Raw genomic sequence first — 16,952 nt, 5'->3', positions numbered from 1 at the left:
TACATATTGAAACCCCCCAAATGTGAAACTAGTAGGGGAGGGTAGTAAAAGGGGGTGATGGGGTGAAAATGAGCAAAGTATATTATAGGCATGTGTGAATCTGCTTAAAGGAAACCTGTTAAACTGTATAGCCAATAAAAAAGAGTGAAAAAATAGATAAAACCCTTTCCTGCAATTTTTTTTAAAGTCTTCTTTTGGCATGGTATGAACAGTGAGACAACTCAAAAGTATGAGTCAGCCTTTAATCTCGAAATCTGTTGTACTTCCGTTTGGTAAAGAGAAATGAGGACCCACTTGTTATGGTTGAAGATGGAAACTGTAGGATAATAGAGTTTTCTAAAGAAGTCCTGTGAGGTTCTTAGAGTAATAAGGTTAATGTAGTATGATATCTTGGAAGACCATGATGTATTAAATTTGTAATTTTTTTAAACCAAAAGACATAAATTTTGATCATTGTTCATGCACTCAACAAATCAGTCATGAAGTGTTAATTAAGCAATTAATGCCTACTTTGTGCCCAGCTCTTCTCGTTGTTGTGGATCCATTCCAGAAAAGATGACTATCCCTAGCATTCTTCATGATCTAAGGAACTGGCAAGAGATAAAGCAGTTGGTAATCCCATAAGGAATTATGAACTCTGTACTGCGATTGCTGTGGAGATCCGGAGAAATGACGGTTATGGTGGGATTTGGCTGGCCAGACCTCTGTGGGAGAGGCTCATCTTGACCTCAGCCTTGACAGTTGGATGGGACTTAAGTCAGAGGACAGTGTACAGCGGTGATGACGAACCTTTTAGAGCTTTCAGTGATAAACAGCCGGCTGTGGCACAAATGCCATAGGTCCGCCACCACTGACTTACAAGGTAGTGGCAAAAGTCTGAGCAAAGGCACAAGGCACAGATGTCCTTGGACAGATTTTATGGGACTTGGACAGATTTATGGATGGTCTGTCCTGGGGAAGTATGGTCTTGAAGGAAACTTCAGGTGGAATGTCCCACCTGTATTCATAGTGATTTGCTTTAGGGTTGAGAAGCCCCGACAGAGACTCAGGCTCAGCGATTTGGAACTGGTTGTTTTTGTTTTTCCTTTCCCTCCACTTTTTTCTTTTTCTTTTTCGTTCTTTTTTTTTTTTTTTTGGTACCTGGGATTGAACTCAGGTCCTTGCACTTGCAAGGCAGGCGGCGGAACCACTGAGCTAAATCCCCGGCTCCCTCCACTTTTTAAAGTATCCATGATGGGCAGTATTGACATGGTTATCTGCACGCATACTGCAACCAGTCCCTCCACTCCACTCATTTTCTTCCATTCAGCAGCAGAGATAGCTATCCGAGCAGTATTATTATGGAGACACTTTGAACCCTTTCCTCACATGTAATTAAAACTACCTTGTTTGCAGACCTCAGTACTTAAGCTGATAGTACAGGTTATAGCTTTCATGACACATTTTAATATCATGGTTGAGGAACACTACCAGGCCAACCTCGATATTTTACATACAAGGAAATCTGCCCTTTATAATGAGTGAATGTGTGATTTTAGAGCCCATGTCAGTCTTTAGACTGAGCCATCTTCAATTCATGTGTTATATGTTCATATGTTTTGCACATGTTGCATGTTTGCTGCACCATGTTGCGGTTTCACAGTGTTGAAGCTCAGGTCTGCATGCTCTGGTCTGGTGGCTCTACCTGAAGGCTCACTGTCTCCACAGCAGATGCAGTGTCTTCCCTTTTTGAGTGTTAGGCGCCCCTGAGAGGCAGCTCCTGCTCCAGATACAGTCGCACTGGTGTTCCTCCTGTGGCCACTGCCATGGGTCCCGGTGGATTAAATCAGCAAGCTACCTTTGGTGCTGTGACCTGCCCTCCTGGGAGGACTGCTGGTGGTGGCCCCAAGCTACTGGTATCTACCATGTTCCGTTATCACCGGAAACACTTCCTCAACCCTGACAACACAGGAAGCAGCTGAGAAATATGCCAAGCCCAAGGTCTTTTTCTCTGCCTCCTCCTCAGAAACAAGAAGAGAAGGGCCACAGATGCTTGAGTCAAGGCTGGCTGGGACTGCTTTGCTTAGACTCGGGTCCTCCCAAGTGGAGAAAGCTGCACTTAAACAGGCTGCCCTGCTGTTCTGTGATGCATACTGGCCTGATGTCTGAGCTGCCAGCCTTAGGTTGTGGTCTTGTAAAGTTTAAAACGTTGATCAAAGCAAGACATGCACACGCCTTTAAAAAATCCAGTAGCATTGAAAGTCTCATAATGAAAGGGCCAGAACTTTCCTTTCCCCTGGGCTCCTGCCTTTCACTGACCATGGTGTCCAGTAGTGGCCCCCACATCCCTAATGCTAGGCTCCCGAGGGTCTTGACTTACCTGTTCTGGACATTGTCCCTTTCTTCCTGCTCTGATGAAGGAAGATTCTGCTTTCTTATACCACGCTGTCCCCTTGCCTCCCTTCCCCAGTTTAGCAGGAGCTCTATTTTAACCTAAATCACATTTAAAGTGTCTGTAGCATTAAAATGTGTAAGTAGCGATAACAAGAAAACTTGCTAATGTTTTTTGATTGTATTTCTTTTTCCTGTATGGGTTTTTGTTTTGTGGCAAAGTTGGAATTTTCTGCTCAGTTTCTTTCTCTTCTTTCAAAAATATTCTTTTTCTTTTAAAGCTCTGCTGAGTCAGTGACTGCCTTGAGTGCTCTTCCAAAAGGTTGTAGTGTTGCCCTCTAGCAGCTGGGTGACCTTGTCCTAGTCCTTCTCTGGGGCTCAATTTCTTCTTCAGTAGGAAGAGACTGTGTAGGGGAGGTAGACTCCTTTGCTTATTCTGAACCCCACCCCAGAGACTTTTTATCATAGGAGAGGCGGGGCAGCCCCAGAACCTAAGAGTGGGTAGTGAAACAAAACAGCCGCGGAGGGAGGCAAGGACTGAGCAGGCCACCGTAGGGGCTCTGCCTGGGGCAGTGTGCTTGTCTCTTGCTCATCTTCTTTGCTGCTCTCCGCTTGGTTTTTGCTCATGGCAGCCCCTGATCACAGGGGCAGCTTCATAGCCCACAAACTTTCCAAACCCTTGCCCCAGCTCCAGCTCTTTGCCCCTCCTACTCATGTACCCAGAGTTTCCCAAAAGTGGACACAAAAATGCTCTTTTTTTGTGAGCAGCTTTATTGACATGAAGCACATTTTATAATTTGTCCTTTAAAGCCATACGGTTTAGTGATTCTTTAGTATATTCATGGAGTTGGGGCAGCCATAATTACACTTTTGGGACATTGTCACCCCAGAAAGAAACCCTGTGGCCTTTTAGCAGCACCATTAGTTTCCTCCCAACCCTAGGCAATCACTCATGTACTGTGTGTCTCCGTAGATTTGCCTGTTTGTCATGTAAATGGATTCCTACACTAAGGAATCATCTGTGATTGGCTTCTTTTATTTTGCATAATGTTTTCAAGATTCATACATGTAATCCGGGTAGTAGGATATTTTGTATCTGTATGAAAGTCCTTTTTTTCTCCCCTAGTACTGCAAATTGAACCCAGGGCCTTCCCACTGAGCTACATCTCCAGCCCGTTTAATTTTTTATTTTGAGTCAGTCTCACTAAGTCACTAAATTGCCCAGGCTAGGCTCAAACTTGTGATCCTCCTGCCTCAGTCTCCGTGAGTGCTGGGATTACAGGTTTGTACAAACGGGCTCGGCTTGAAAGTCCTTTTATAGCTGAATAATATTCCATTGTATGGTCAGACCACAGTTTGTTCCCTCATTAGTTGGTGAGGATGTGAAGTGTGACCGCTTTTTGACTATATAGTGCTACTATAAACATTAGTGTACAAGTTTTTGTGTGGACGTATGTTTTTTATTTTTCTTGGGAATATACCTAGGAGTAGAATTACTGGTTCATATGGTAACTCTTTTGTTTAAAGTTTGAGGAACTGCCAAAATGTCTGTTCAAAGTTGGCTGTACCACTTTAGATTCCCACCTGCAGAGATGGTTCCAGTTTCTCCGGTCCTCACCAACACTTGTTATTCTCTGTCCTCTCTATTTGAGCCATCCTAGTGGATGGGAAGTGGTATCATTGTGATTTTGATTGCATTTCCCTGATCTTTTTATGTGTATTGGATATTTGTGTATTTTCTTTGAATAAAAACCTTTTGAGACACTTTGTACATTTAAAAAATTGAGTTGTCTTTTCTTTAGTTCTAATGATTCTTTATATATTCCATACACTTAGTGGATACATGATTTGCAAATAATTCCTTTCATAATACAGATCATCTTTCACTTTTTAAATAGTGTCCTTTGAAGTATGAAAATTTGTAATTTTTTTTTTGTATCGGGGATCAAACTTGGGACCTTGTAATTGCAAGGTGGTGGAACCACTGAGCTAATTCCTCAGCCCTGAAAATTTATAATTTTGATAATGTCTTTGTTTTATTTTATTGCTCATGATTTTGATGTCATTCCATAATTCAGGGTCACAAAAATTTTCACTTATGTTTTCTTCTAAGAGCTTTGTAGTATTAGCTGTAAACATTACATTTAGATCTTGGATTCATTGTGGGTTGACATGTAGCAAGATGTGAGGTAGGGATTCACTTTATTTGCTTGCATGTGGATATCCTTGCATGTGGATATCCAGTTGTCCCAGCAGCACTTGCTGAAAGAAGTATTTTCTCTCCATGGACTCATTTTGGTACCTTTGTCAAAAATGAGTTGACCATGATGCGAGAGTTTATTTTATTTTTTTGGTACTGGGTATCAAACTCAAGTCCTTGCACTTATGTAGCAGGCAGCGAAACCACTGAGCTAAGTCCCTGGCCTGAGAGTTTATTTCTTGATTCTTACTTCCATTCTATTGACCTGTATGTCCATGCTTATGCCAATACCACACTGTTTTGATTACTGTAGCTTTGTAGTAAGTTTTTTGGTACCGGGTATCGAACTCGGGTCCTTGCACTTGCACAGCAGGCGGTGAAACCACTGAGCTAAATCCCCGGCCCTGTAGTAAGTTTTGAAATTGGGAAATATGTTAATTTGTTTTCGTTTTTCCCAGATTGTTTCTGCTATCCTGGATAAGTCCCATGGATTTTCATGTGAATTTTAGGATCGGTTGGTCAGTTTTTACACAGAAGCCAGCTGAGATTTTGATAAGAGATTGGGTTGAATCTAGATCAGTTTGGGGAGTGTTGCAGTCTTAACAATATTAAGCCTTCTAATCTATGAACATGGGATATCTTTTCATTTTTTAGGTCTTAAATTTATTAGTGTTTTATAGGTTTTAGAGTATGTTTTATACTTTGGTTAAATTTATTCCTGAGTATTATATTCATTTTAATATTATTGTAGATAGAACTATTTTCCTATTTTCATTTTCAGATTGTATATTGCTAGTATGTAGAGATAAAATTGATTCTTTACATGAATTTTATTGCAATTTAAAAAACAAAAGGAAATGGATTAACTTAATTTGAATTATATATATTTTTAACCTGAGCATCTAGAGTGTTATTTCAACATGCAATCATTATAAAAAGTATGAGTGAGAGATTTTGCCACCTTTTTTCCTATGCTGGTTTTTTAAAAAATTCTTTTATCGGTATCGGTACATTTTAGGTATACAATACGTTTACACTTATCATTGGGTGCCTCTACCTGTACATGATGTATCTTGGTTATTTTTTTCCCCATTACCTGTGCGTCCTTCACTCCCTCCATCCTTCCCTATTTACATAGATTTCATTTCCATTTTTTTCTTTTCTCATAATTTTTCCTTTCCCTTCTTCCCTTTCCCCTTCCCCTCCCACCACCCCTACCCCTTTGGACCTTTTCCTATTTCAAATTATCAATTATTCATTTTAATCATTTTCATCCTTATTTACACTTTCAGTTTCTCACACTAGAGAAACTATTCGGTATTTACACGTGTGTCCTGTTTATTTCACTTAAGAGTATGGTTTCAATATGTATCCATTGAGCTATAAATGTCTCTAGTTTCTCGTTCTTTATGGCTGAGTAGTACTCCATTTTATTAAAAAACCACATCTTTTTTAAAATTTGTATATTAATTGGTACATTTTAGGTATACAGTACATTTACATTTATCAGTGGGTGCTTGTACCTGAAGATGATGTATCTTTAGTGCTTATTTTTCCCCATTACCTGTGCTCCCTTCACCCCTACCACCCTTCCCTATTTACATAGACTTTGTTTCCTTTTTTTTTTTCTTTCACATAATTTTTCCTTTCCTTTCTTCCTTTTCCCCTTTCCCTCCTGCCACCCCTACCCCTTTGGACCTTTTCCTATTTCAAATTATCAATTATTCATTTTAATCATTTTCATCCTTATTTACACTTTCAGTTTCTCACACTAGAGAAACTATTCGGTATTTACACATGTGTCCTGTTTATTTCACTTAAGAGTATGGCCTCAATATGCACCCATTTAGCTGTAAATGACTCTAGTTTCTCGTTCTTTATGGCTGAGTAGTACTCCATTTTACAAAAAAAGCACATCTTCTTTATCCAGTTTCCAGTTGATGGGCACTTGGGCTGTTTCCAAACCTTAGCTATTACAAACTGTGCCACTATAAACATAGGTGCACATATATTGCTGTGGTATGATTCTTTTAATTCTTTGGGGAAGATACCCAGTAGAGGAATAGCTGGCTTAAATGAAACGTCTAGCCCTAGTTCTTTGAGGTATCTCCATACTGATTTCCACAGTGGTTGCACCAGTCTGCACTCCCACCAACAATGGAGAAGGGTTCCTTTCTCCCCACACCCCCACCAGCATTTGTCATTGGTTGATTTCTTGATAGCAGCCATTCTTTCTGAGGTGAGGTGGAATCTCAGTGTTGTTTTCCTCTTCATCTGTCGAATGACCAGTGATGTTGAACATTTTTTCGTACATTTATTTGCTGCTTTTACTTCTTTGTCTGAGAAATGTCTGTTCATTTTAGATGTCCATTTTTGAATTGGGTCTTTGAATTTAGGGCGTCTAATTTTTTTCAATTCTTTATATATTCTAGATAGTAGACCTTTGTTTGAGGAACAGCTGCTAAAAATTTTTGCCCACATTGTAGGTTGTCTCTGTTGGTGGTTTCTCTTGCAGTGCAGAAGCTTTTTAGTAAGAGGAGATCCCAGTTGTTGATTCTTTGTGCTAGTTCCTGTGCTACTGAGGTTTTGTTCATAAAGTCTTTTCCTATGCCAGTGTCTTCAAGAGTTCTACCTAACTTATCTTCCAGCGAGTTTAGTGTTTCTGTCTTAATATTTAGATCTTTAATCCACTTTGATCTTAGTTTAGTGCATGGTGATAGGTATGGGTCTAGTTTTAATCTTTGACAGGTTCAAATCCAGTTTTTCCAACACTATTTATTAAATAGGCTATCTTTCCTCCAATGAGGGTGGTTGGCTCCCTTGTCAAAGATTAAAACTAGGTGGCTGAATATGTCTGAAGTTGTTTCTGCATCTTCTAATGTATTCCACTGGTCCTTGGGTTTGCTTCTTTGCCAGTACCATGCTGTTTTTATCACAGTAGCTTTGTAGTATAAGTTTCAAGTTGGGGATTGTGATACCCCCAGCCATGTCTCTGTTGCCTCGTATTGCTTTTGCTATTCTAGGTCTCTTCTGGTTCCAAATGAATTTTTGGATTGTTTTCTCTAGTTCTGTGAAGTATATTGTTGGACGTTCAATCGGCATTGTATTAAATCTATATAGTAGTTTTGGAAGTATGGCCATTTTCCCTATATTGGTTCTTCCTACCCAGGAACAAGGGATGTCTTTCCATTTTCTTATATCCGCCTCTATCTCCTTTTTCAGGGTGCTGTAGTTTTCAGTGTAGAGGTCTTTTGCTTCTTTTGTTAGATTGATTCCTAGATATTTCATTTTTTTGGATGCTATTGTAAAAGGAATTGTTTCCCGAATTTCTCTCAGTGAGTCTGTTATTTGTGTACGAGAAGGCTATTGTTTTTTGAGTGTTGCCCTTGTATCCAGCTACTCTGCTGAATCTGTCAATTAGGTCTAGAAATCTTTTGGTAGAGTTTTTTGGATCTTCTATGTAAAGTATCATGTCATCAGCAAATAATGACAGTTTAACTTCTTCCTTTCCTATCTTTATTCCTTTTATTTCTTCCTCTTTTCTAATTGCTGTGGCTAATGTTTCCAGAACAATATTGAACAGGAGTGGTGATAGTGGACATCCTTGTCTTGTTCCTGATTTTAGCCTATGCTAAGTTCTTAAGATGTGGCATGAATTAGACGCTGTATTCTGTAACCTTGTTGAACTGGTTTATTCATTTTAAGTTTCTTTAATGGATTTTTAAAGAATTTTCAACATACAAGATCATGCCATCTGCAGGTAGAGTTTTCTTTTTTTTTGGTAATGGGGATCGAACTTGGGTCCTTGCGCTTGTACAGCAGGCAGCGAAACCACTGAGCTAAATCCCCAGCCCTGCAGGTAGAGTCTTTTAAGTCTTCCTTTCTAATCTGGATGCCTTTAATTTTCTTAGCTAAATACTTTACCTAGAATCTCCAGTAAAATGTTGACTAGAAACAGTGAGACCAGAATTCATTGTCCTGTTCCTAATATTAACAGGAAAACATTCGGTTTTTTCCACTATCAAGTCTGATATTCACTAAGGGTTTTTTGTAACTGCTTTTTGTAAGATTGAGGAAGTTCCCCTCTATTACTTGCTTTTTAGGTGGTTTTATCATGAAGAAGGGTGAAATTTTTTTCCACCTATTGAACAAATCTTTACTGAGTCACAGATGCATGCTCTGCATAGAAACTGGGTGTGATTAGACACACACCTGCCATTGAGGAGTTTAGAGTGTAGAGCAGGCGAGAAAACATGGTGAATCACTTAATAAAATGTTGTAGATCCTACAAAGGAAGGAACATAGTAGGTTTGGTAAGGACCAAAGGAGAGTGAAGATAGAATGGGGTTTTAAGTAGGGCTTAGGGAGATCAGAAAAGCTTTTTAAGGAGTAATTCTTTCCTTAGGTTTCTTCCAACTCTGAGGTCACTCGGGGAGTCTATGAAGCTTTTGTCTGGGGTCCTGCTGTTTGCCATGGATTAAGACACGGATATCTTCAGGGGGCTGGCATCATTCCGCCTACTGTAGTGTCAGATACAGCCCACCCTCCGTGTCTGTGGGTTCTCTATCCTTGGATCCAACCAGCCTCTGATCAAAATATTTGGAAAAAAAAATCGAGAAAAAAGAGTCAGATGCTTTTGATTTATTTGTATATTTATATTTCCATATGTCTTTGTATATATAAATATATATACACATGTATGCCCATGGGGTGTGCACACCGGCAGGTACGTATTGCATCTAGCTGGAGAGCCACACAGACTGGGAATATATTTCCTGGCCTCTCGATGTTTATGAATCCCAAAGATGACAGTTACCTAGTCTTTCTAGCTTGGTTGACTCTTGTTCTTGAAGAAGGAAAGGGCAGCCAACCAAATTGGAAAAGAAAAAAAGTGCTTGGCATTTTTCAAGAGTGTAAAAGCTAGTGTGGTCTAGAAGAGAGTATAGAATGGAAAGTCAGGATATCCTATTTCAGCTCTACCTGTGCCACGAGCTGACTGTGACCCTGAATAAAAGAATTTATTTCTCAGGAACACTGTATCCTTGGAAAAACAGCAAAAATAACATTCTCCATCTCAAATGTGTAGGATGGTTGTGGTGGAGGAAATCAGTGTAAAAGATTTATAGAATGATACTTTAATAGTAATAATGCCTTCCTTTGTTGTAGAGCTGTGGCAATGTTTAATTTATTCTTTTAAAAATAAGCCACGGACTAGCTAATGTTAAAACAAAACTATGGGAGGCTATGACTGATCTCCTGCTCTAGATCCCATCAGGTCAGACCAAACCAAAAGTAGTCACTCAGGCTAAACACCACATAATGAAGCTGAAACTTTACAGAAATAAAGAGACTCCCAAACTGTCCAGTTTTCCAAAAACAGGAGACTCCAGTACATCTGAATCTGTATAATAATGAAGTCCTGTCTGTTTTAACTCTTGAGAAAACCTGAAGTAACCCGATATTAACTAATCAGATTCATCTTTTGCTTCTTTGTTGTTTCCTACCTTACCAAACCCACTGTCCTGTTCTCTCGCAATGTGAACTCTCATTCTGTCTTGGAAAATGGAGTCCACCTCGAATCATGAATCATGAATAAAATCCAGGGAGATTGACAACTAAATTCATCGTGCTTTTCTCTTTTGATACTAATGTTTTCTGAATGCTTTCTCTGGTGCTGGGTACTGTTTTAAGTAATCTACATGCCGTGAAGTTATATAACCCTCATAATAAATCACTGAGGACAGGCACTCATAAGTTATCAACCCTTTTACAGATAGGAAAACTGAGGCTCAGCAAAGGTTAAATGATGTGCTTATGGTTAGATAGCTTGTGAGTAGCTGCTGAAAGATTCTAAGAACTCAACCTTACCCACTGTTGTAGCCTAGTACTCCACTTCCACAAAAATATCTTACCTTTTCTTTTTCCTTCTAGAAAGCCCCAAAGAAAATGACAATGCACATCTTCTTCCTATGGGCAGCAGCATTTTAGTTGTGTTGGAACCTGCATTTCCAAAGCCAGGTTCTCCCAGCCCCCATTTTCGGGGTCTGCCCCCTCTTGCCCGAGTCTGTCTGTCCTCTCAGCCTCAAAAGGGCGAAAGCTGCTCTCTGAAGCACAATATCCCCGAGTCCAGTGAAATCAGGCCCTGACTTTAAGATGCTCAATTCAATCTGCCATGAATACCCACTGAGAGATTGCAGCTGCTTTTGTTAAATGATGCCCCTGGAACACTGTAAATTTAAAAATACTTAATTTATCTTCCAAAATGACAAAATGGCCACATGTTTGTACACTGAACATAAAGAATTATTCTCATGCAGAAGACTGCACAACGGGCAGGTCACCTGGCCTAGAAAAGAAGGACTTATTTCAAGTATACCCCTGTTCAAATTTCCGGAATATCTTTTCCTTTCTGATTTGATCTGGGTTTGGAGTAACTTCCATCACTTGAGCTAAAAATTAAAAATGTCTGATTTCCTGCTCCCTGAGGCAGTGAGTGAGCTACAAACACACAGGTCCCAGAGAGAAGCTGTATTTACAAGGAGAAAAGAGATTGCCTTACATAAACAAAAGCTCTTAATTGATTGGTTTTGTGGGTTGTTTACTTCTTTAGTCTCTTCAAGAGATATACAGAGGTCCTATTATTTTAAACAGAAAACCTGAGAAAGAAAGAAAAAATACTTTTATAGAGAAAAGCATCCTACTCTTCTATTTTGTTTTTGCAGGGGTATTTAGCTTGTCTAGGAGAGGTAAGCTGTTTGCTATTTTCCTTTTTGTTTACCAATTTTCAACATAAAAGTTGATTTACAGGCATCCTCCAACAGTAACAAAACAAATAATAAAAACCTAGTTTTTATTAAGTATCTTTATGATCTCATGCATGTTGACACACTTGCTACTGTTCCGGTCCATTTCAGTTACACTAATTGATGCCCACGGCGCTGCATCCTTTTGGCCTGTGGAGGCTGCTTCAGATTGACTCCTGTATCTCTCAGATAAAACTCCAGTGGCCTTAGATAGTTTCCTTGCTTTCTGGTACAAGATGTTTTTGCCTTTCTTACATATTTTTTTTGCCCTAGCCCTGGATTCAAGGAGCGCTGGTTCTTTTAGAAAATGGTGTTTGCAGACCACAGTCTGCACTCTTAAGGTGTGCACTGTTCCTGGGTCGGTCATTGCTTCCAGGTCTTTTCAGTGGACAGAAGCACACATGTACATATGTGTATATAAATACACTTACATGGACCTACATATTTGTGTTTGCACTCATATACATATGTGTATGTATGTAAAAATAAAACACATTATATATTTCTGTTGTTCCTGCAAGTTCCTATTCAGGGCTTCAGATGCTCCTTGATTTAGAATGGGATTATGTCCTAGTAAACCTGCCATAAGCCCAGGAAAAGATCAAAATTCAAAGCACAGTTTCTACAGAATGCCCATTTTTTTTTCCCATCACTGCAAGGCAAGATACCAATTAAAACATCCTAAATTGGGGACCATCTGTATTGGTTGCTTTTATTCTATTTTTCTGGTCCCGGAGATTGAGCCCAAGGCCTCTGCACTGAGCTACATCCCCAACCCCCATTTTTTTTTTTTCCTTGAGACTGGATCTCACTGAGTTGCTCAGACTGGGCTTAAACTTGCAGTCCTCCTGCCTCAGCCTTCCAGAGTGCCGAGATTACAGGTGTGTTCTACCATTCCTAGATTATGTTAGGTTTTCATGTACTCTTTTCGGTGTTACCTATCTATCTCCTTCCCGCCATGTCAGGAGTGCCAGTTCTCAACAATGCTAGAATGTATTTCATAATTACGTGTTTATTTTACCCCACAATGCATCCAGACATTACAGTGATACATCAGTATATTACTGAAAACAGCAGATTTCATTTCACAGCTGTTTTTGTTCTTAAGATGTGTCCCACCAGGAATCTACCCTCACATAAATGAATTGTAAAATCACTTGGAATAGGTCCTCTGTGTGGTTATACCAACAACTAATATACTTATTCTTTCATTGATTTCATTTTACTTTTTGGGTTAGAGGTTACATTTAAAATTTAAATATTATTTTATAATGACAAAATATTTTCACCATTTCAAAGTCAAATCTACAAAGTATAGTCAAAGTATAGCCTGTTTCCCTGTTCCTTTAAAACCTTTTCCCTCCTTTATGATAGGTAACTGATTTTTAAAACTTTCTGGCTTGTCCTTCCATTGTTTGGGTTGTTTTTTTTCCAGTACATTCTGGGTGAGTGTTCTCTTCTCTGAGCTACTTCCCACCCCCCTTCCTTGTGATTCCACCACCGCAGCCTCCCTGAGTGCTGGGATCGGAAGTGGTCTCTGCTACACCTGGGAGTTCACAGTTTCTAAATAGGAGATGCATGTTGCTGCCTCCTCTTTTAAATAAGCGAGAGCATGCTGTACGGACTGCATCCTGGAGATCTCCTTGGGGGTCACATCTGCTTCTGGCATGTCATGGTAGAGGACTGCACCTCTGTGCATGGACGTTTGCAGTTTCTCACAGTTACATATGGTGCTGCCATGGTCAGATGTCAGATGTCTTTTTGCATTTTTGCCAGTGTCAGGAATACCTGGTAGAGGGATTTGTGGTCAGAGGGTAGAATACTTATGAAATGTCATCAGATATTGCCAGATTTCCTTCCTGGCGCTTGTACCATTTTATGTCCCCACCAACCACACGTGAGAGGGCCTGATTCTTCGAAGCCTTACCGATGGCGCATGCAGTCCAACCTTTGGATTTTTGCCATTCTAATCAGTGAGAAGTGGTATCTCCACTTAATTTTAATCTGGATTTCTCTATTGCAAATGAAGTAGGATCTTTTTGAAAAGTGTAGTCTTGCTGGTCTTAAGTGTGGTGCTCAGGCATTGTATTATTAAGAAGCTTTGGCATGAGCAGAGCCAAGAACCGCTAATGTACACCTAGTACGGAGCTGGACGTGAGACAGACCTCTTAGGTGTTAAGCACAAGCTCACGGTGTGAGTTGAGCACTTAGGAGGAAATGCATGGCAACAAAGATGCCCAGGCCCGGAGCGAGGCAAACTTGGTTCCAGCCCTGCTCCCACATTGGCCAGCACTTGACCTTGTGAAATAAATTCTGAGCTTCTGTTTGCTTATTTGTAAATGAGATTGGAACAGTTATATTTCTTACCTTTATAGGGTTGATGTGAGATTAAAGTAGTTGAATGCATCGCACAGTGTTTGACACAGAATAAGGGCTAGGGAGAAATAAGTATTACTATAATTATTATTTGACTGAATGAGGAGAATTACTGGGGCTCCAGAAGAGACTCTTTTATGGCTTGCAGTGGCATTGCTGTGGCCCTGACCTCCACTCTTAGGATTCTGGAGAGAGAGGAGAGAAGAGGAAGGGGCTTAGGTGTGGAGAGGGCCTGCAACTGACGGAGGCCAGGCTTCTGCAACGGCCCGGCCTGTGCAGTTGCCACAGTGCACACCAGGGAGGTGCGTGCGAGGGAGAGGGCAGCGAAGTGTGAATCTGAGCTGGTAGCTGACTGCCCTGCAGCTGGTGCAGGCTCCGTCCCCAGTTGCCCTCCTGACCTTGGCCCTACAGGAAATACTGAGGGAGAGACAGTATGACCTTGGGTATGTTCATTCTGCAGCTTTCTCTGCTCCTCACAGCCCCTGGACCAAGTTTGCATGTCAAGGGTCCTTTTGTCCCCTGCTGTCTGACACTGTTTTCTTAACATGCAGGGAGAGCACAGTCAGTGGCATTCACGGAGACATTGCAGCCTTTAAGCCTGAAGCCTGAACCACACCTCCCCGTCATGAGGAGGAACTCCGGGAATTCTGCCCTAACAGTGTCTTCCTTGTATTATTAATCTTTCTGTAAAGCTCAGTTGAGCTTTTTGTTATTGTTTGTCTGTATTGTTCTATTTTTTTTTGCCCTTTTTTTTCTTTATTTCTGCTCTTGTAATGATCAGTCCCTCTGTTCTCATTTCTTTAGGTTGGTTTTTTTCTCTTTAGATGTTTGACTGGAACCTTAAGCTCATTGAATTCTATTTTTTTAATTTTCTACTAAGTCCATTTAAAACATTTATTAGTGCTCTCTGTCTTTCAGTTGTAAATGTTTTATCATTTTGGTTTGAATTCCTCTGTAGCTATGAATGACCTTTGCGTGGTTTGTGCTTGTTTGTTTGAGGTCTTGGGGATTAAACCCCAAGGCCTTGGCGCTGAGCTACATCCCCAGCCCTTTTGTTATTTTGAGACAGCTTTCAGAAAGTTGCTAAGTTGCCCAGGCTGAGCTTGAATTTATGATCCTCCTGCCCCAGCCTCCCAGAGTGCTGGAGTTATAGGCCTGCACCACCACATCCAGCTGCTCTGCATGTTTTATAAATTTTCAAAGGGATTGGCTTTTTTTTTTGCTGTAATTTGTATTTTTGATGTCTAATTTCATTGCATTGTAATCAAGGTATATAACTTGTGGAATATTATTTTTGGAGGAAATTCGTGGCAACCTGATTTATAACCTAAATTGTGCATTGCCAGTTTTTAATCACTGCTTCTCATGTTTGGGGAGAAAAATGAAGATTTTGTTTGCTGGGTGCTGAATTCTTAAAATAGCAATTAGCTTGAGTTGCTTAAATGCTCTGTTCAGATCCTTTCAGCTCCAGTGCCTGGCAAAGTTATCATGCAAGCAGCTGTGCTTGCCATGGTCCAAGACACAAAAATATCCATTGAGGGCTGATTGGTTTTGTGTGGCTCATAAAACAAACCTAGTCTAAGGAAGCCATCATGGCCCTTCCAGTTTTTTCACACAAAGTTGATTCTTAGGAGTTGAATTCTTTCAGTCCCAGCTTAATTAGCATATAAAACTGAGGCTCTGGCTTTTGCGATCATGGATATTTATGCTGTGTAATCATTTGAGGGTGGAACTGGTAAATATTCGTATGAAGAACAGAAAGTAGAGAACTGTAATCCATCTTCTAGTGTTCAGCATTAGTTGAGGTCCTTTTGCCCTTGGTCACATGGTTAGAAGAAACAACTCCATCAGTTATGTGGACAGAATTCAACCTTCGTGTTGGCCAGAGAGGGTAGGAGTAAAGTGTCACCAAGATAATGGACACAGAGTGCTTTGGAAACTGAAGAGCTCTTCAGCCATCAAAGGTGCAGGTTGAAGGCAACTTGTGACAAAGTGCCAAGTGGAAGTGGCCACTGTGTGTCCTATCCCCCTTTATTCTCCAGGAGGAGCTTGGATGGGGAGAGGTCCAGAGAAATGTCTGTAGTCTCCTGAAATCCTTCCTTGTCCTTCTCTTCTCAGTGCAGAACCCAGAAACTGCAGCCATGACCACTCACGTGACCCTGGAAGATGCCCTGTCTAACGTGGACCTGCTGGAGGAGCTGCCGCTCCCTGACCAGCAGCCATGCATCGAGCCTCCACCATCCTCCATCATGTACCAGGTGCTGGAGACAGCAGAGCGCACTGGGGAGCACAGGAGTCGAGGGATCCTCGAGATCTGGGCCTCTAGGCTGGGGTGGGGGGCCGCAGCTCAAAGGTGAAGGGTTGAGAGCTGATGGGGTACCTTGTCCCCTCAGGGAGCCCAGTTGAAGAAGTAGATGAGCTGGTAAATGTCCACCAGGATGGTTTACTCCCCCCGCCCCAGGAAGGGCTCATTGATCCGTTCTGACCCCAGATACCCTCCCAGCTGTTCTTGCTATGGCACCAACCTTGTTGTGGCAGCTCTGACCTTCCAAATTAAATATTGCAGTTGAGAAACCCCTAGAGCCTGCCTGGGTAATTACTCTTCCTTCCTGTATGTGAGAGGAGCGTTAGGACTCTGCGTGGCAGCTACGGCTCCGGGAAGTGGTCACAGTTGTTAGCTTTTGCCTGAGAGCAGATCTCATGATAAACACCTCGGATTACACAAAACCGTGACCCTGGCTGGTGTAGAGGGCAGGCGGGCACTGACGCAGCTCGAGCCTGGGCATCTGGGGCTGCCAGACCAGATGCTGCAGTCTGAAAGGAGATGCTCACTGGAAATTGGTGCTGTATCTGACCTTTTGAGAGCCCTTGGATTGCTAAATGTGACTAAATACAAATATGTATATTTTACTTACATTTACCAAATTATTTAGCACATGCTTGAAGCTTCTGTTCATAAATTTGATTTATTCACATCTTCTAACCCAGATTACATTTTTAATTATATAATTTTTTTTAACTTCAGACAATACAGAAAAATACCGTATAACGAAAGTATCCCTTAACCATGGCCCCTTCTCTGTATATACACACATGCCTTTTTACCAAATATATATATATATATTTTACCAAAAAAAAATATATTTTTTCTTTTTTACCAAAAAGGATTCCTACTATATGTATTGCTCTATGACCTGCCTTTT

The 16,952-nt window shown here is 40.8% G+C and overlaps 1 protein-coding gene across 4 annotated transcripts in view; it reads left to right on the top strand.

Annotated features, from left to right (window-relative positions):
* Cyfip2 (cytoplasmic FMR1 interacting protein 2) overlaps positions 1-16,952 on the top strand; it is a 118,985-nt gene that overhangs the window by 5,510 nt on the left and 96,523 nt on the right. For all 4 annotated transcript variants that reach the window (XM_013078698.3, XM_004836489.4, XM_004836492.4 and 1 more), the window contains exon 2: positions 15,868-16,007. In XM_013078698.3, the coding sequence (XP_012934152.1) occupies positions 15,891-16,007 (117 nt within the window). In that variant the 5' untranslated portion in view covers positions 15,868-15,890. The remainder of the gene's footprint in view (positions 1-15,867; positions 16,008-16,952) is intronic.

The sequence above is a fragment of the Heterocephalus glaber genome, unplaced genomic scaffold (genome assembly GCF_053883595.1).
Source record: "Heterocephalus glaber isolate CG9 unplaced genomic scaffold, H.glaber_assembly_v1.0 deba00001606, whole genome shotgun sequence".
NCBI classification, from domain to species: domain Eukaryota; kingdom Metazoa; phylum Chordata; class Mammalia; order Rodentia; family Bathyergidae; genus Heterocephalus; species Heterocephalus glaber.
This window is presented reverse-complemented; position numbering and strand designations above follow the sequence as displayed.